This window comes from Haliotis asinina, chromosome 11, assembly GCF_037392515.1.
Source record: "Haliotis asinina isolate JCU_RB_2024 chromosome 11, JCU_Hal_asi_v2, whole genome shotgun sequence".
Lineage (NCBI taxonomy): Eukaryota > Metazoa > Mollusca > Gastropoda > Lepetellida > Haliotidae > Haliotis > Haliotis asinina.
This window is the reverse complement of record NC_090290.1, coordinates 50,703,464-50,720,018: the sequence shown is the minus strand read 5'-3', so window position 1 is coordinate 50,720,018 and position 16,555 is coordinate 50,703,464. Positions and strand designations below refer to the sequence as shown.

Below are 16,555 nucleotides of genomic sequence, written 5' to 3'. Positions count from 1 at the left end.
GTAACTTTTAACAGCCAGTGTCACCAGGTGAAGGATGACATTACTACCATGAATGTTTCCTTTTCCAGAGAAAAAAAATATGAGCATAATCAAAGAACAATGCTGTGATGACACAGTCGGGAGATAACTGGGTGGCACTGGCTATGACTTGGTCTAAAATTTTATTCACTCTCATTTTCTGTGTGTGTCTGTGGCAACCATAATCCAGTGGTAATTTTACTAATAATTACTAACAATACATGCAAGTGTTCCTTTAACCTCACTTCACCCGACCTCATTTCCCCAGGTACGCTGTAAACCTTTGATGGTGGGTTAGAAAACAAGTCTTGTATGTATGACACTCAGCAACAAACTAATGCTAAATGGAATGTAAAATTACACTCACCCAGTCTGTTCACTTGGGATATTGCTGGTTATAGCAATAAAAAATTTTCTTGTAGATTGAATGCTATAAACTAGCATTATTTTGACAAAATAAAAATAAACAGAAATACTTTATCTTTCATCTTTATTTTGCAGTTAATTTTATCATTTCTAAAATGATTAGTCTCCAATGGAAAATCAATCCACTAATGTCAAACGAATAACAACATTAAATCTTTCAAGCCAAGGCAGTCAGATGCATTCATACACGAATAGATGTTTTCCGTAACCTGTCACAAAATAGTACAATGCTTGAAGCTGGTTTCTGGCAACCATGACAATGGTACTGAAGGACAACATCTAGACACTAATTAATATCATACCCGGTCATGAACTTCTGCAAGCAAATCAATAACAATCACATGTTTCATGTTTCCAACATTCCTATTGATGGTGAGTAGCATATATCCGTTTTCATATATACTACTCAATATTTGTAAAGAGATTCACCATTGAGCATACTGGACATATTGGTTCTTTGCTGATGTTGTGTGGTAGAGACTGAACAATGTATAATAAATAACTGACAAGTTCAGGGAACTCCACATACTTCTGCCATTAAAAATAGAACAAAATCCCAAATTTTGTGCGAATATTTTCCCCCAAATTATGAGAGAAAATACACTGACATACAACAACTTGGCAATGGAGACGCTATACATATAGCTTATGAAAGAATGATTGCCAATAAGACCAAAGAACATGACGATATACTCTTGCTATAGCCCACTTCAGCTCAAGCTGATAATTAGTAAATCAACACGCTATTTTCTGTCAGGCAGTTTCAGAAGATTAAACTGCAGCTTCACATTCAAGTCTAACAGTAATTATTTGTTGCAATCTGATCACGTCCATATTTTTGTATTTTCCATATCCTGCCTCCAAGTTTCAGTACAACATGAAAAAAGACTCTATAATACAGTAAATACTCTTACACTTACATGATCGTGAAAAACCAGGTCTGCAGATCTTTCATATACATTTATTTTACAAAATTGTTTAAAAAAGAAGTCCATAACTACAAAAATGAACATCTATTAAATCTGAATTAGAGGTAGTGGACATAATTTGAAACCTGAGTTTGATTATTTCTATATTCACAGGGGCGTGAAGTTTAAGTATGGAGTACTGTGTACTAATGGTGTACAAGAGAGGAAAAGAATGGCAGTAAACAGAGATTAACCATATATTCAAGATTGCTGTATCCCAAGGACCTTTAAGTAGAGCAATGAAGCTTCAATATGAGATCATGATGTAACAGTATTTTTTTTCTGATAATGCTTTTGTAATGCACATTACACCAGTGATGAAGCTACAACAACTGCAAAACAACATAAAAGACAGGCAAGAAAATTCTGAACCTGCATGAATACAATACATTGTACTGTACTAAGTGAACACATTCATCGGCCAAATTTGCCATTTGAAGACACTTTACCTTACCCTACCCTACCCTCAACCATAGTACAACGAAAGTTGTGATCGTAAGCTTGATGGAGAAATAGCATGATAAAATTATACAGTGAAACCCCAAAATGAAAGATGACCACCAGAAAATCTCTTGGATATTCATATTTCCAGATTAGCCAGTCGGGTACCAAGTTTGTCTTCACAAAAGGTAACCAAGTAATGCCCATACAAAATAGTCTTAACTCAGACATACTGACTGACTGGAAAGTGGCTCTCCGTATTTGTGGGTTCTATTTTGTGTCAATAAATAAGATCAGTTGCTGTATATCTCTTTATAAAAGTTGCTTCTATTGTTTATAATGTTTTAGTGTTCTAGCAGAAGGGTCTGTTGCGTTGATCCAGCGTGGCATCCACATGTACGGAATCCATGATGACTTGGAAGGGTAGTACTTCTCAAACACCCTCCTGTAATACAGGGCTTCTTTTGTCCTGGGGGTGTTGAATGGGTAGAGCGATACCGACTGTTCCAGCTGATCATCGTTGATCTGAAAAGGAGGGAATACATGTACGGATGGAATACAACAGGATATTCGGCAAAAGTTTTAAATAATGTCCTATTTCAAATAGACTGGGTTGACAGCATAGCCTCCCAAATACTCAAATTAATAATATTGCTCAAGAAAGAGCAGGACTAGGGAGAGGAAGTCACATGGGCAGTTTCCAAGGTGTCACCCCAGACATCCTTATACAGGGAAACATGCAGTGCACAGGCAAATGGACTACAGCGGTCTAGGCTGAATTGAGTACAAGACTTGAGATAGGATAAGTATATAAATACAAAATTAATAGTTAACATATAGTAATAGGATAGAGGATGCAGTAAGGGCATGCATCCATTGTGCAGTAAAGGGACAGGGTACAGGAGCATTTACACCTCTTAAGGAAGGGGTGGGGAGAGTTTCAATGGTCAGTTAATAAACTTTCGGGACAAAAGTTGGGGTGAGCATCCCACCTCTGGATCGTCCTATGAGGTTGATGCATGTTCGTTTACTGTTGGTTTTGAGTCAGCCACTGAGTCTGGCTTCAGCTTCATTCATATACCTCCAAGTATCGAGGTCATGCTGTTGATCACTGGGTTGTGTGGTCCAAACTTAATAATTTACTGAGTACTGCCATACAGATGGAATATTTCTGACTGTGGTGATAGACCAAAAACAATCTTTGGAAGATTAGACTAGTTCACCTCACCTCACCTCACCTCACCCCACCCCAACTCACCTGCTGATCACAGAAATCTTGTATGACTTCAAACAGTGATCTCTTGACAGCTGATACTCCATCACTGAAGGCTTCCTTTGGCCTCCACAGGATGTCTTTGGGCAGGAGGTTCATGCCATCAAAGGCTGAACGGAGGAGGTACTTCTCCACACCCTTCCTCGGGACACGGTCCTCAGCAGGGAGAGAGAGGTAGTAGCTTGTGAACTGATGGTCAAGGAAGGGAACTCGGATTTCCAGTCTACAAGACAAGAGACAATAGTTATCGCAAGGGTACATACATATGTAAATATCATCTGTATTTCTCACCAAATCTCATTTCCAGATGGAAGACAAATAATGAAAACTACTGTTAACAAAAGTCATCAGAAGATGACAAATCACACTCTCCCCAACAAATTTGAAGATCATTTCCATGAAAATCATGATTAACAGAAATGTCCCAAATGTGAAAATAGCAAAAGGCACCACTAAAATATCTTTTTGCTGTATATGTCCAGTCTTGTAGAAAAGTACTGAATGGTTTTCAAGTTGTGTGAAACCTGCCCATCCCTTTTGAAACTTAGTCCAAATAGATTCCATGGAAACCATGAAAAATATAAATGCCAAATATCCACAAATAGCAAAATACACCACTACGGGATCTGCCTCACATATCTGCTAAGTTCTCTTGAAGGATTTATCTAGTTGTTCTCCAGAAATAAAATCCACCTTTTTTCAAGATTAAGTCCAAATTGTTGCCATGGAATCCAGAAAAACACAGCTTTCGGTTATGTGTGTTATTTGTACCAAATTTTATTGAAAGATGTTGAATATTTTTGTAAGTTATGCTCCGGAAATGAAATGATTACAGACAGATAGACTGATAAAGTATAATATGCAGAGGGGATAAAAAGTAACTTTGCCTTGAGTTTTACAACAAAACTGTTTCTCTGAATTTAGTGGGTCTCCGGTACAAGTTAGTGTTTAATAATATGTCTGGCTCTTACTTTCAGAGAAAACCCTGTGTTGACACAGTGGCTGAAACAATCTGTCCCTGATCAACATCCAAGTCCCTTCCCAAAGACAATATATATATTTTAGTGTCAAGTTGAGTTTCCATAACAATCCCAAAGAGTATAGCTGGCACCACTTCGCATACAACATGCCATGTGTTTTGTTTTGTTTTTTGCGTAGGCGTTCAACTTTTACAGCTAGTACAACTTTTTAACATTTACAGTGGGTTTTCCTTAACTTGCTTTGAGTAGAGAACCTGGATCATGTACAATCTCCACACCAGTTCCTACCTACCATAATCTTATCACCTCATCACAAACCACGTCATCAATTGTCTATTTTTTGTTACACTACATTCTGAAATATTCCAGCCATAATCAATGTCTGTAAGCAGTAGTCTGGACCAGACAATCCAGTGATTGACATGAGCAATAACCTATGCACAAGAAACTAACCACAGTATCCTCTTAGAATCATCAGTATTGTGAGACACATGAAGATCTGGGTGAGAAATGTTTTTCAGTAACCAATGCTCGTCATAAGAGGCAACGTATGTTAACAAGTGGTCAGACTTGCTGACATGGTTGATGCAAGTCATTTGTATCCATTTGTGTAGATTGATGCTCAATGATGCTCACTGGATTGTCCTGACTCAATTACAGACTGCTGCAGTTTAGCTGGAAAGGTGCAGCTTTAACAAGAAACATATTGTATCATGGCCTTACCCCCATGCTGCTGTTGATCTGTCCCCCCTCAGTACGTCATACATGTAGAGATCCTTCAGGAGTCTGCGACTCTCTTCATCCCCAGCTTCAGGTGATGGAGACTTATGGAAGTAGATGTACCCCTGGGCCAGCTCGTCAGACCCCTCACCAGACAGGATGACCACCGTGTCTGTCTTCTCACTGATGTATTTGCTGACCAGGTACATACCTGGATAAATACAAACATACTTAGCAAAAACGTGAAAGTGGAAAATAAGAAATGTCTGGTCAATAACATTAATATTGTAACAGACTGTGTAAACCTTTCACTGGAGGAATTGGATGTCTGACCAGAGAGTGAGGAACCGACTACGTGCTGCCAGTATTCGCCTAGATTAACATGCTTGAAATGTGGCCAATCAAATCCTCACAGAAGCTTCAATGACAACAGTGAGCATCCTACCGATAGAGGCCCTGATGGTCGTAATGTCGTATGTCTCAAGATGGCGAATCAATTCATCTAAAACATCGATGGCCTCCTCTGGCGTGAAAATAATCTCATGATGGTCTGTGTTCAAATGTTTCGCAACCTGAAATAGGAAGAAAAAGTTCAGAGTTATTTTGAAGTCAAAGTTTCAACATTTGTAGCCAGCAACCTTTAGACCAGAAAAATATTAACACCTCCTATCCAATAAAATGCTTTATTATGTAAGCATATTTTCCTGGCTACCTGATTGGTCTACAGGGAGTCACGTGACAGTCTACAGAACAGCATATTAACCCCAAACCTGGTCTGACCAAAAGTTATATTTACTTGATTTACTATGATGTCAAGCTCTGACATCCTTCTATTGTTTACATGTCAAAGTATTGTTGACCTGATGTTATTGGTTTGCAGTGGAAATAAAATTACTTTCATTGACTAAATGGACACGTTTTGGTTCTTTTTTTTTTTTTTGTAATTACATCATAAAACAATTATAGACAGGTAAATTCGGTCAATATCTAACTTTATGCGAAAAGCAATGTTATCCTCGGATGTTACCACCAGTATATAATTGTGTACCAAATGCAAACAGGAGATTTTTGCCAAGACTTACCTTCCTAGATGCTATGATGTCTGTACTACCCTCCATACCAATGGAGAAGGTCTGTATTCGGTAGGGAAGCTTCTGTTCCTTGGCATTCTTAACCAACAATGCAGCCACTAAACTTGAGTCAAGACCACCTGGTAGAAACCACAATTTGCTTTGTTATGCTGACAAATGCTCAAATAATCAAAATCAATCAATCTCGCTTCTGTCAGCGATTATTGAGCAGTTGCATGGGTTCATAGTTTTACAGTGGTTTTAACAATATTTCTGCAATATCACTGCAGGAATACCAGACTTCACACTTTCTACCCATGTTGGGACTTGAACCTGGGTCTTCATGCAACAAGCAAACACTCTGACCACATAGCTAACCCACCGCCTAGAGCAGTTATTGATTAGCATTGGAAACTTATTAATATTCATAAAAATTAAGCATCGATCTAAACTTTAGGAAGTATGTCTATGACAGACATGTCTGATAAATCAAGACATAAAAAACAGAGGCAGTTTCCTTATTTGCAAACACATACTCCAGGCTTGCAATCATATCTAAACAGGAAGGATCATTAACTGACTTGATCATTGTATTAGTGTATGCCTTTTTCCTTTGTCCAATGTTATGACTGTCTTGATATTGACCACATGAGTTTTGAAAAAGTTGTTAAAAGTATTATTATCGATTGTGGATCAATTACTATGCCACAATTATCAATCTACATATTGTGTGTGACGACCAGCACTTATCCTGACACCATTCCTGTGATGGGTGAGTGAGAATAATTTTATACCACACACAGAAATATATCAGCCATATGGTGACGGTTTGGAAAGTCTGGACCAGACAATGATCAACAGCATGAGCATCGATATGTGCAACTGGGAAGCAATGACATCTGTCAACCATGACAGCGAGCCTGACCACATGATCACGTTAGTCGCCTCTTACAATACCCATAGTCACCTTTTGTGGTAAGCATGGGTTGCTGAAGGCCTATTCTACCCCGGACCTTCATGGGTCGTCCTGTGAAATCAGCAGTTATCCATCAACATGACGTCGAGGATACCTATACAAATGGAGATGGAGAGGAACATGTCACTTACCTGACAACAGACAACCAATTCTTCTGTCTGCCATGAGACGCTTCTGGACAGCTGTTTCAAATAACATCCTGATGTTTTCCTTAACATCGTCCCCTGTGAGTGGACAAGAGTACAACTAAACACTTTTGTGATGCCATGATTGTGTGGTATTATTTAGTAGTCGAGCACTACTGAGCACCACTCAACACTGATCACTGAAGCTTTGATAAGTTTCCATGTCAACTACCCCAGGAGGGTTACAAATGGAACGTATATTACCTGCTACCACAAAAAACTCAAGGCCGAGAAGCTGTATCCCTAACATTTGCATGAAGTCATAATATGATGCATGCAATGTATGGAGTCTGATCTGTTTTTGAGTTCACTATGTACACTCAACTTAAACAACCATTTTCAAAGCTTCTGTAAGCTTGTCAGAATGTGTTTCATTGAGCTTAAAAATCAAGTTGATAGGCAGATGCCACTCATCAGTCTAAGTATACTTAGGCTCAGTTTTATCCATTACACTGCTATACTGAGTCTAAGAAACCCTAGTATAACTTAACTGTATGGTCGCACCAATTAACCTTCAAGTGACTTATGACCATCCAGTCAAATGGGTGATGGTCGAACAGATTTAACCAATCAGACAACAGCTACTGTTTAGGGTTCAGCGTGACTTAAGAACTGTTTTTGGATTTTCTCTTTCCCGACACAGATCTCTCCACAAAGGAAAATCCTCATGAAACACATATATTTGACCTGCAGTATATAAGCTGAGGGGCTTCTGTTGGTTACTCCCAGCTTATATTCCTGCCAGAAAACTTCAGGGAACATTGAAAAAAAATGCCATTTTCAGCGACTGTTTACTCACTATTGTAAATAATCACGTCCTCCGTGTGTATCACTCAACAGCGCGGAAAAGTGCATTCGGAATTGTTCGAGTACAAACATTTTCGAACAAAAACTATAAACGGTATGTGTAAATGTGAACTTCCCAGACTGGGTAAACTGTGTTCTGAATGGTCAATTTGATAGGTTAGCTGACACATCCTTCTGCTAGAGTTTGTTAGACTCACCATAGCAGTGTAACGAATTAAAATTAAAGTATTTTACCTGAAAGTAAGATAACAACAATCATACCACTTCAAACAACACTGATAATCTGAAATGGTTATAGCAGCTGCGGAAATCTAACCACAAATTAAACTACCACCTATAGTAACTTAGAATGGCTCATCAAGGATCCATATCTCAGTCAGCATGAACATGTCATGGTGGCAACTGTACAAATGGCTTTACCTAGCGAGTCGATATCTACTGGTGTTTTGTACATGGGCATGTCACCAATAGAATGAAACTGTTTCCTCTCCCGGAACGTGGCTCGTCCGTTATTGTCGAGATCATACTGTTCCACAGTACCTGGGGTGACGGGGATGATGTTGGCTTGCTCATCAGTGAGACTGTGACTCAAACCAAATAGACCTGCATGGAGAGAAGCATGTTAAATGTGATCGCTGTGTCCAGTGGTGTTTTATCTCAAACTTCAAATCTTTATTAACCAAGTTGTTATTTCATGTTCTTTGAAACCTGAATTCACTGAATGGACAATAAGGGAGTCTTTGCCTGCACATCCTACTTGAAACATTGCTTTTACAAAATACTGAACCTCCTTTAACGAGTATGCATTATATATATAGTAGTCATTGATGATTTAAATATATACACGAGTGAGAAAAACGTTTCTCAATCTCACTGATAACATCACTGAAAGTAATGATATAGATGAACTTCTGGGTTACATCTTCTTGTTTTATTCTGGACCACAATGTTTCATTGCTTGCTCTAGCCCCATCATCAGACAGAAATGTTCATCATACAGCATCTTCTAAAATGCCTCTCAAGCTATCCATACTGACTAGAACTGTTGCTGTACAACTGTCATGCTAACTCATAGATGTGCAAGTTTACTATTTTTCGGTGTCAGTATATTCATTCCGATCTCAATAAATTAGGTTATCTGACAGTTACTGACCTTTAGCCTCTGAGCACACAGCCAGGAAGCCAGAATCTGTGACAAGTTTGAAGCTAGGGCGAACTCCAAACGTGTCTCGACCAATGAAAACTTTCCTGTTGGCTGTGTCGAAAAGACAGAAAGCGAACACTCCATCCAGGTGGGCAGGGAAATCAATGCCATATTTGGCATACAAATGAATGATTGGTTCTCCGTCACAGTCTGTGCTTAGATGAAATTTGTTTTCTTGTGCAACCTGCAAATGGATGCATCCAGTGAAATATTTGTCTAGGTAAACAGAGTTCCTTTTTGTCTCAAGGCTAAAGGGGTCGGTGCCAGTGCTGATGGATGGTGCTGTTTGGGGTGATGCTCTAAAGGGTCTTCTACATGGCGATGCTCTAAAGGGTCTCCTTTCTTGTGTGGTGCTATACAGTGAGGTATTCTACATGGTGATGCTCTAAAGGGTCTTCTTTCTTGTGTGGTGTTATAAAAGGTGATGCTCTTGAGGGTCTTCCATGATGCTATACAGTGTGATGTTATACAAGGGTGATGCTCTAGGGAGACTTCCTTTATTGGGTGGTGCTATACAGGGACATATTTTCAAGGTGATGCTCTAAAGGGTCTTCTTTCTTGTGTGGTGCTATATAGTGTAGTGTTATAAAAAGTGATGCTCTTGAGGGCCTTCCATGATGCTATACAGTGAGATGTTATCCAGGGTGATCCTCTAAAGGGACTTCCTTTATTGGGTGGTGCTACACAGTGAAGTCATCATTATACAGTGTGATGTTATACATGGTGATGCTCTTGAGGGTTGGTTATGCATTAGCAGGGCTCCAGATAATTTTTCAACATTAGCAGTACATACTCCTTGAGTGTACATTGAGAGTACATTAGAGTACTGAATGGAATTTAATGGCACATCAGCAATCTTGTGTTTCGTTTCGGATATATGCCACAACATTGCCTCTCTTGTGTATACAGGTCAATAAACAGTAAAACAATGCTTTCTTCAGATAAATATGTCTGTAAATGATTCTAAGACCATTCACCTCTGCAGTGATGCATATCTCCTGCATTTTCCAAATTACTTCCTTTCGTATTATGCTTATTTCTATCCATACATATGCAAATACAGGCCTTATCTGGAGCCCTGGGATTAGTGATCCTGGATGGACTTAACTTATTGCGTGGAGCTATACAAATGAGGCGTTTAACAAGGTGATACTCTAGAGGAACTTCTTTTATTGGGTGGTGCCGCTGATTAATGCTCTAAGGGGTCATCTTATAATGTGTGATGCTTGAGAGAGTGTTGTTTTACAGACGACAAGATGTGATAGAAAGTGATATCAAACCGTGGTGCAACACATGGTGGTATTATACAGCGGAGTAATTGAGCAGATTATTCAAAATGGTTGGATATATGTTGGTAATAATGGTCATTTATACCAGGCCTTTTCCACACATGTTGTACAAGCTCAACACATTATTACCCCAGATGATCCAAGTTGCCTGTGAAATGCTAGGTTATTGGTCACATGACTTATCCCACACAGTACCCACTTTCTGCTGGGTGAACAGAGGCAGTATAGCACAAACACGTGTGCTTAAGGCAAGACCTCTTGTGTCACTTGCGGTTTTTTGTGGGGCTAGACAGAAGTCCAAGAAACTCTCAGGAGTCTAGCTGCCAAACACGGTCACCCATCCAAGGATTGTCCTCGCTAAAGTCTGCTTAACTTCAGCTGGTTTGTGACCTGGCCTCTATGTGCAGGACCACACACTACCTCGTTGTTACTGATATAGTTTAGGGCAATGCTGAATTTTGGGTTGGAACTATATTTTCGAAATAACTGTGTCAATAACATGTCTTGAATATAACTAAATTCAACAAAGATCTGATGACTGAGGAGAGAAAAATGGTCGAGGTAATACTTTTCTCTAGCTCATTGACAAAGGGATTAGGAAGACATACTAGTCTGTAGTTGTAGGTTTCCCCATTGTTTATACATACTGTTTTATAGTTGTAGATTTCTCCGTTGTATATCAGCCATATGTGAGGATGAGTGTACAATCTCATTGGCTGCATCCCTTTGACATCATCAACAATAGCCAATCGGTGGAAGCCGAGACAGCAGTTCTGGAAATGGTTGATGTTTTCTATCCTGAAGGCATCTGGTCCTCGATGTGTGATCTTGTGAACAGCATTACACTGCACGGAAACATCTTCATCACTACCAAACACAGCCCAGATACCACACATGATGCTAGCTGGAATAAAAATGAGATTTTTCAGGAATTTTATTTCTTAAAACATTATTGTGGTTCTGGAAAATACTTGAAATTACTCTGGCCTCAAACAGGTGTTCCCCTATCATGACTGACATTCTGAAATGCTAAGGGGCGGTGGGGTAGCCTAGTGGTTAAAGCATTCGCTCATCACGCCGAAGGCCCAAGTTATTCCCCACATGGTTTAAATCCCTGGTTTTAGTCATCTCTTGCATTCGGCACATATTGCCTGGAACCTGACAGTCTGAGTCACATTATCCTATCCTAGAATAATTGTAAATCAGAAATCCAAGTCTTAATTAAATAACTTGGCAAGTCTAGATTGCTTCAGCACAAGGCTCCATTTGGATTTTAGACTCAGGAGGTTCTGGGTTACATTTGTTCATCAGCAACCAATGCTTGGTGTGAGTGTAAAAACGACTAATGGGATCGGGTGGTCAGACTTGGTTAACACATGCCATCATATCCAAATTGTGTGGACTGACACTCATGTTGTTGATCACTTGATTGTCTGGTCCAGTCTTGTTTATTTACAAACAGCCATCATATAGCTGGAATATAGCTGAGTGCGGCATTAAAAAACAAACAAACGTTTGATTATATTTTCCTTGTGGGTAAGTTCTTAATTGAGACAACTACACTTCTGGGACTAAGCCTTGAAGTCTGGACTCTGATTTTCCTAGAAATATTAACTGGTTTTACTTGACTTATTGTTTTGTGCAACCTTTTAGCCTAACTGATTACGAAATGAACAATGTGAATACATATCACAATATTTGGGCTTTTAATAATATTAATAAGATTCATGTGTCAAATTTAGTTTTCGCTTTCACTCTGTCATTTAACAAGTGTTTATATGACTGAGATGATTACTTTATTGTACACATACTAACAAACACAACAACTACATAAACTATACATCACAAATATACAAAACAAATGTCACAAAAAGCCTTGTTTTCTGTTGTTGAAATTTGTTTTCAAGTCATATTATATTACACTGTAAATGTATGCATGACCACAGCTTTGTTTAACTGTATGAATATTTCCAGACGTGTTCGGGCATAATGCGTTTGATAATGATTAATCACATGAAAACATTAACTGTTAAATATTTACACAGTGTAACACAACACATAATCGACCTTGTTGACAATTAAAAGATTAAATCCAAAACAAGGACCAAGATTTCTTTTCATTTCTCTTTTCCCCAAATATTCAGAAATATATATTGCTTTAGTTGAGTTTAGTTTTACATCGCTTTTAGCTATGTCACAGCAGAGGACACCTGAAATGGTCTTCACACACTGTACAGGTCTATGTGGGGAGTTGAACCCGGTCTTCACTATGACGAGCAAACACTGTAGCCAATAGACTATACCACAGCCATTATACTTTAGTACTGCCTCAACACTCTGCTGCCCTATGAAAACATGGGTGGTTGAGTGTTTGTGTTTTAATTAGCTTGAGTATGTAAATGCATTGGCATGTGCATTCGGTCTTGTGTATTTGATGCACAGTGTTTGGGCTGGTGAAATGCAAAATACTGTGACTCAACAAGCGTGTGTACGTATACTGCTTGCATATTCATGTAGACCCGTGAAGGTCCCGGGGTAGAATAGGCCTTCAGCAACCCATGCTTGCCATAAAAGGCAACTCAGCTTGTCGTAAGAGGCGACTAACGGGATCAGGTGGTCAGACGAGCTGACTTGGTTGACACATGTCATCGGTTCCCTATTGCGCAGATCGATGCTCATGTTGTTGATCACTGGATTGTCTGGTCCAGACTCGATTATTTACATATGGCCGCCATACAGCTGGAATATTGCTGAGTGCGGTGTAAAACTAAACTCACTCACTCACTCATATTCATGTAGTTGCTGGTCAAAATGTTTGTCCTTGCAGAAGACCCGGGTTAGATTTCCAACATATGGCTGCAATATTTGAAGCCCATTTCTAGCATATTGCCAAAAGGGGATTAAAACTCTCTTTTAACTGGGCTTAAAACTCTCACCCTTCTAAAAACTGACAGCTAAGAACACCTAAGAACAGATAGCTCATGAAGAGGTGGCTAATGTGATTGTGTGTTCAGTCTCTCAGACTTAGAAGATGCACGTCAACGTATCCTATGTGTGTAAATAATCATTATATCAAAGTTGACTTTTTCAGTTGTTTGTAATTTTGGTAATGTTTGTTTTCTCTTTGAAAAAAAAGTAAAGTTAAAGGTGAAAACTGACAGATATATTTTGTCAGTATCGTCTGCATCGCATCTGTCGATTCCATCAAACAGAGATGGAAATGTAGGTCAATTCAGAGTTTAGTGATCAAATGTTGGCAATATGGGTATGTTTGCACAAACTAATATCTCCAATTTTTATGGACTGAACTGTAATTTTGTATAATCACAACATAACCTGGGATTTTCATTCATTTCTAATAACTTATGGAATTTCATGTCAACATACTAATGGTCACGTGACATCCCCTGACGTGTTTGAGTCTTGGCTTCCTAGGGGATTCATATTTGTACTGTATACAATGTAAAATACTTATAATGATTTTAACTCTCATAGCCTATCACTTTTGTGATGTGTCAGTGTGTGAAACTGTAACTACGGAAGTAAAGTCGAGCTGCCTGTGCAAGCGCTACAGCCCTGTGTTGGCAATAACTGGTAAGTGTCGATAACTGGTTGCTAGTCAGTAATATCTAAACAGTTAAAATATGCCTTGTCCCACATCCAATGGTAAGGTGTAGATTAGACTTTTATTGATCTGCAGTCTCATGAATGTATAATTTTCACAGAAACACAAATTCCTTGGGTAAAATTGAAAAGGAGCCCCAGTCAGATTTTGGGCTTCAGCACCGCACAAATGGCCGGGTGGTAGTAAAACTAAAGTGGTTCGGCCAACTTTGGGGACTGTGAGACAGGCTAGGTGTGGTGATGCAATAATATGAGTCGCACACGTGTCAAACAATCAGCACAAAATTGGTTGACGGGAACCTAATCTGATGTCCTGAATTACAGAACATATGCATGGATAATGTCAACAGATGTATAACAATGAAAAATCTGGATTTCGAAGTTTAGGCCTGTTGCAAATGAAATGGAGCACTTGCACACGTGTGATTCATTGTAATGTGCATCACGCGGGTTCTTGTAATTTTGTACAAACTGAAAAAAACCCTGTAACCCCTAGATATTTAGCGAAAATAAAACCCTACACAGACTGTCTTTATGGCCGAAACGACAAGAGAATGAGTACAACTGAACCCAAATCCTTCGCAGCGCGATATATTGAGGGTCTCAAACAACATGGCTGCCTTGTCTACAGCTGATACAATCACGTTACCGGTGCATGCACAGCATTCGTTGTGTGTCGCTGATCTAAGACTCCCTGGCATCCGGAAAACCGGTACTGACTTACACGTGTACTCAAAAGTATATCTTTAATACATTATTTCACATATTTTGTCTGATTTCGTAGCTGCATGTTGTGGCGTGCCCAGCCGGCGAAATATCTTCGCGCATTTCAGTACAACACCGTTGTAACACAACTGAAAAGCACGGTCAGTTATTTCAATGTTGATTTTGTAACACGTTTAGTACACAGTGTCGCTAGAAATAAATGAAATCGCGTTTTCTCACCTTAGATTAAATATTTCTTCGAGGTATTAACCTGATAGCAGAGAACGTTTGAATGCTTCTGAACCAACAGCCTGTGTGAGCGGATTCGGACGTGTTCTGTCACAAGCTGATTCTCTCAGAGAATGTCCCGTATATGTACAGCGACTTCAGGCTGATGCAATCATGATGATGCAATCGTTGTTGGGTAGGTCACTGAGCTCATTGAAAGTGGTATTTACACCAGTTCCGTTAAACCGGTTTTGGGGATAACCGAGTAATAAAATGTGTTAACTGTAATCCCACGATGTTCAGCAGCGAAGAACGGATTAGTTCGAATGAGTGGTCTTTTACGTCGCTTGCGGCAATATTCATCAGCTTCGTGTTAATGCTGTCAGCTTGTAAATTTAAATGAGACCTCCATTTTTTTCACCCAGAATGCATTTTAGCTTTATCCACCTACTAGATAAATATGTATCACTTTGCTTAGCGTGTTGTAGTGGTGTACAGTATATACATCGCGCCAGACGCCAAGTCAAACAGGGCTGTTAATTCAAATAGTCTCATTATATATATACCATATGGTAAGGTGATCAAAAACTTTCTTTCAGTGTACTGCAGTATGGACAGACTAATGTTTATAGCCTCAGAATATTCACATCAGAAGACATGTCATTATATACACACAAACAATTCCGTTTTATTTAATAAAGAGCGGTCTTTTGACCAGATCAACACCATGATCATATATATCTGTGCAACTGGCGCTACGTTGACATGTTAACAAAGTCAGCGAGCCACACCACCCTATCCCGTTTGTGGCCCTATTCAAGCATGTGTTATTCATATTCCAACCCAGAAGTTCACGGGTTATAAAGTTTAGGGGCTGATCCCCTCATACAATGAAACACATGAATGGATCGACAGAGAATCGTGGCTTAGGTCATATAAATACTAATCACCTTACAAAAGGAGCGTCTGATTTCTTTTTTTCACACGATGGAAGCGACAACCAATGACATACAGACAGTGTTTAAGTTACTGTGTATTTCATTGGGTGGTATTTATAGATCAAGGGTTCCATGTGTTCAGCTTGGGGATTTCTTGCACTATCTTTGCCATAATAAAGAGGACGACAACCGACTTGTTTTCTATTTCCCTATGTCTTCTTTCCGCTACAGCGATCGTGTCCGTGCTCGCATTCCTCTTCTTTAAATACTTCTGATACAGTAATGGTCATAAATATTCTTTGGGTATAGTTCGCGGATAAAGTTTTTTTGGTTTCGTTTTTTGTTTAGCGGCACACTCTGTAGGTCCCCGGGCCGACTCTGATATTTTATAAGTATGACCCATAGAATATAAAAGTCGGGCGCCCATGGCCACACTCAGCAATATTCAAGCAATATGGCGACTGTCTGTTCATAACCGTGTTGAACCAAACAATCCAGTCATCAACATCCTGAGCATCGACCTACGCACACTGGGATGACATGTGCCAAACAAATCAGCGAGTCTCGTCACCCAATCCCGTTACTCGCCTCAAGTGTGGTCGGGTTACTGACGATTGAATCGAACCCGGATCTTCACGGATTTTCTGGAAATAGTACATTGTTGTCTTTAGTCATGGGAGTTACGGACAACCCCATCCCTTAA

The 16,555-nt window shown here is 39.4% G+C and overlaps 1 protein-coding gene across 2 annotated transcripts; it reads right to left on the bottom strand.

Moving 5' to 3' along the window:
• Nucleotides 1-494: 494 nt before the first annotated feature.
• LOC137255677 (asparagine synthetase [glutamine-hydrolyzing]-like) lies at nucleotides 495-15,889 on the bottom strand. Of its 2 annotated transcripts, none has more exons than XM_067793161.1 (10): nucleotides 15,865-15,889; nucleotides 11,005-11,261; nucleotides 9,018-9,252; nucleotides 8,285-8,467; nucleotides 7,004-7,096; nucleotides 5,909-6,036; nucleotides 5,272-5,398; nucleotides 4,830-5,037; nucleotides 3,112-3,349; nucleotides 495-2,378 (listed from the first exon to the last, which is right to left on the bottom strand). In XM_067793161.1, the coding sequence occupies exons 2-10, from the start codon at nucleotides 11,251-11,253 to the stop codon at nucleotides 2,181-2,183; spliced, it is 1,659 nt and encodes a 552-aa protein (XP_067649262.1). In that variant the 5' UTR covers nucleotides 11,254-11,261; nucleotides 15,865-15,889; the 3' UTR covers nucleotides 495-2,180. The 2 variants fall into 2 exon arrangements, with proteins under 2 accessions (XP_067649262.1, XP_067649261.1); XM_067793160.1 differs by lacking the exon at nucleotides 15,865-15,889 and adding an exon at nucleotides 14,927-15,096.
• Nucleotides 15,890-16,555: the final 666 nt, after the last annotated feature.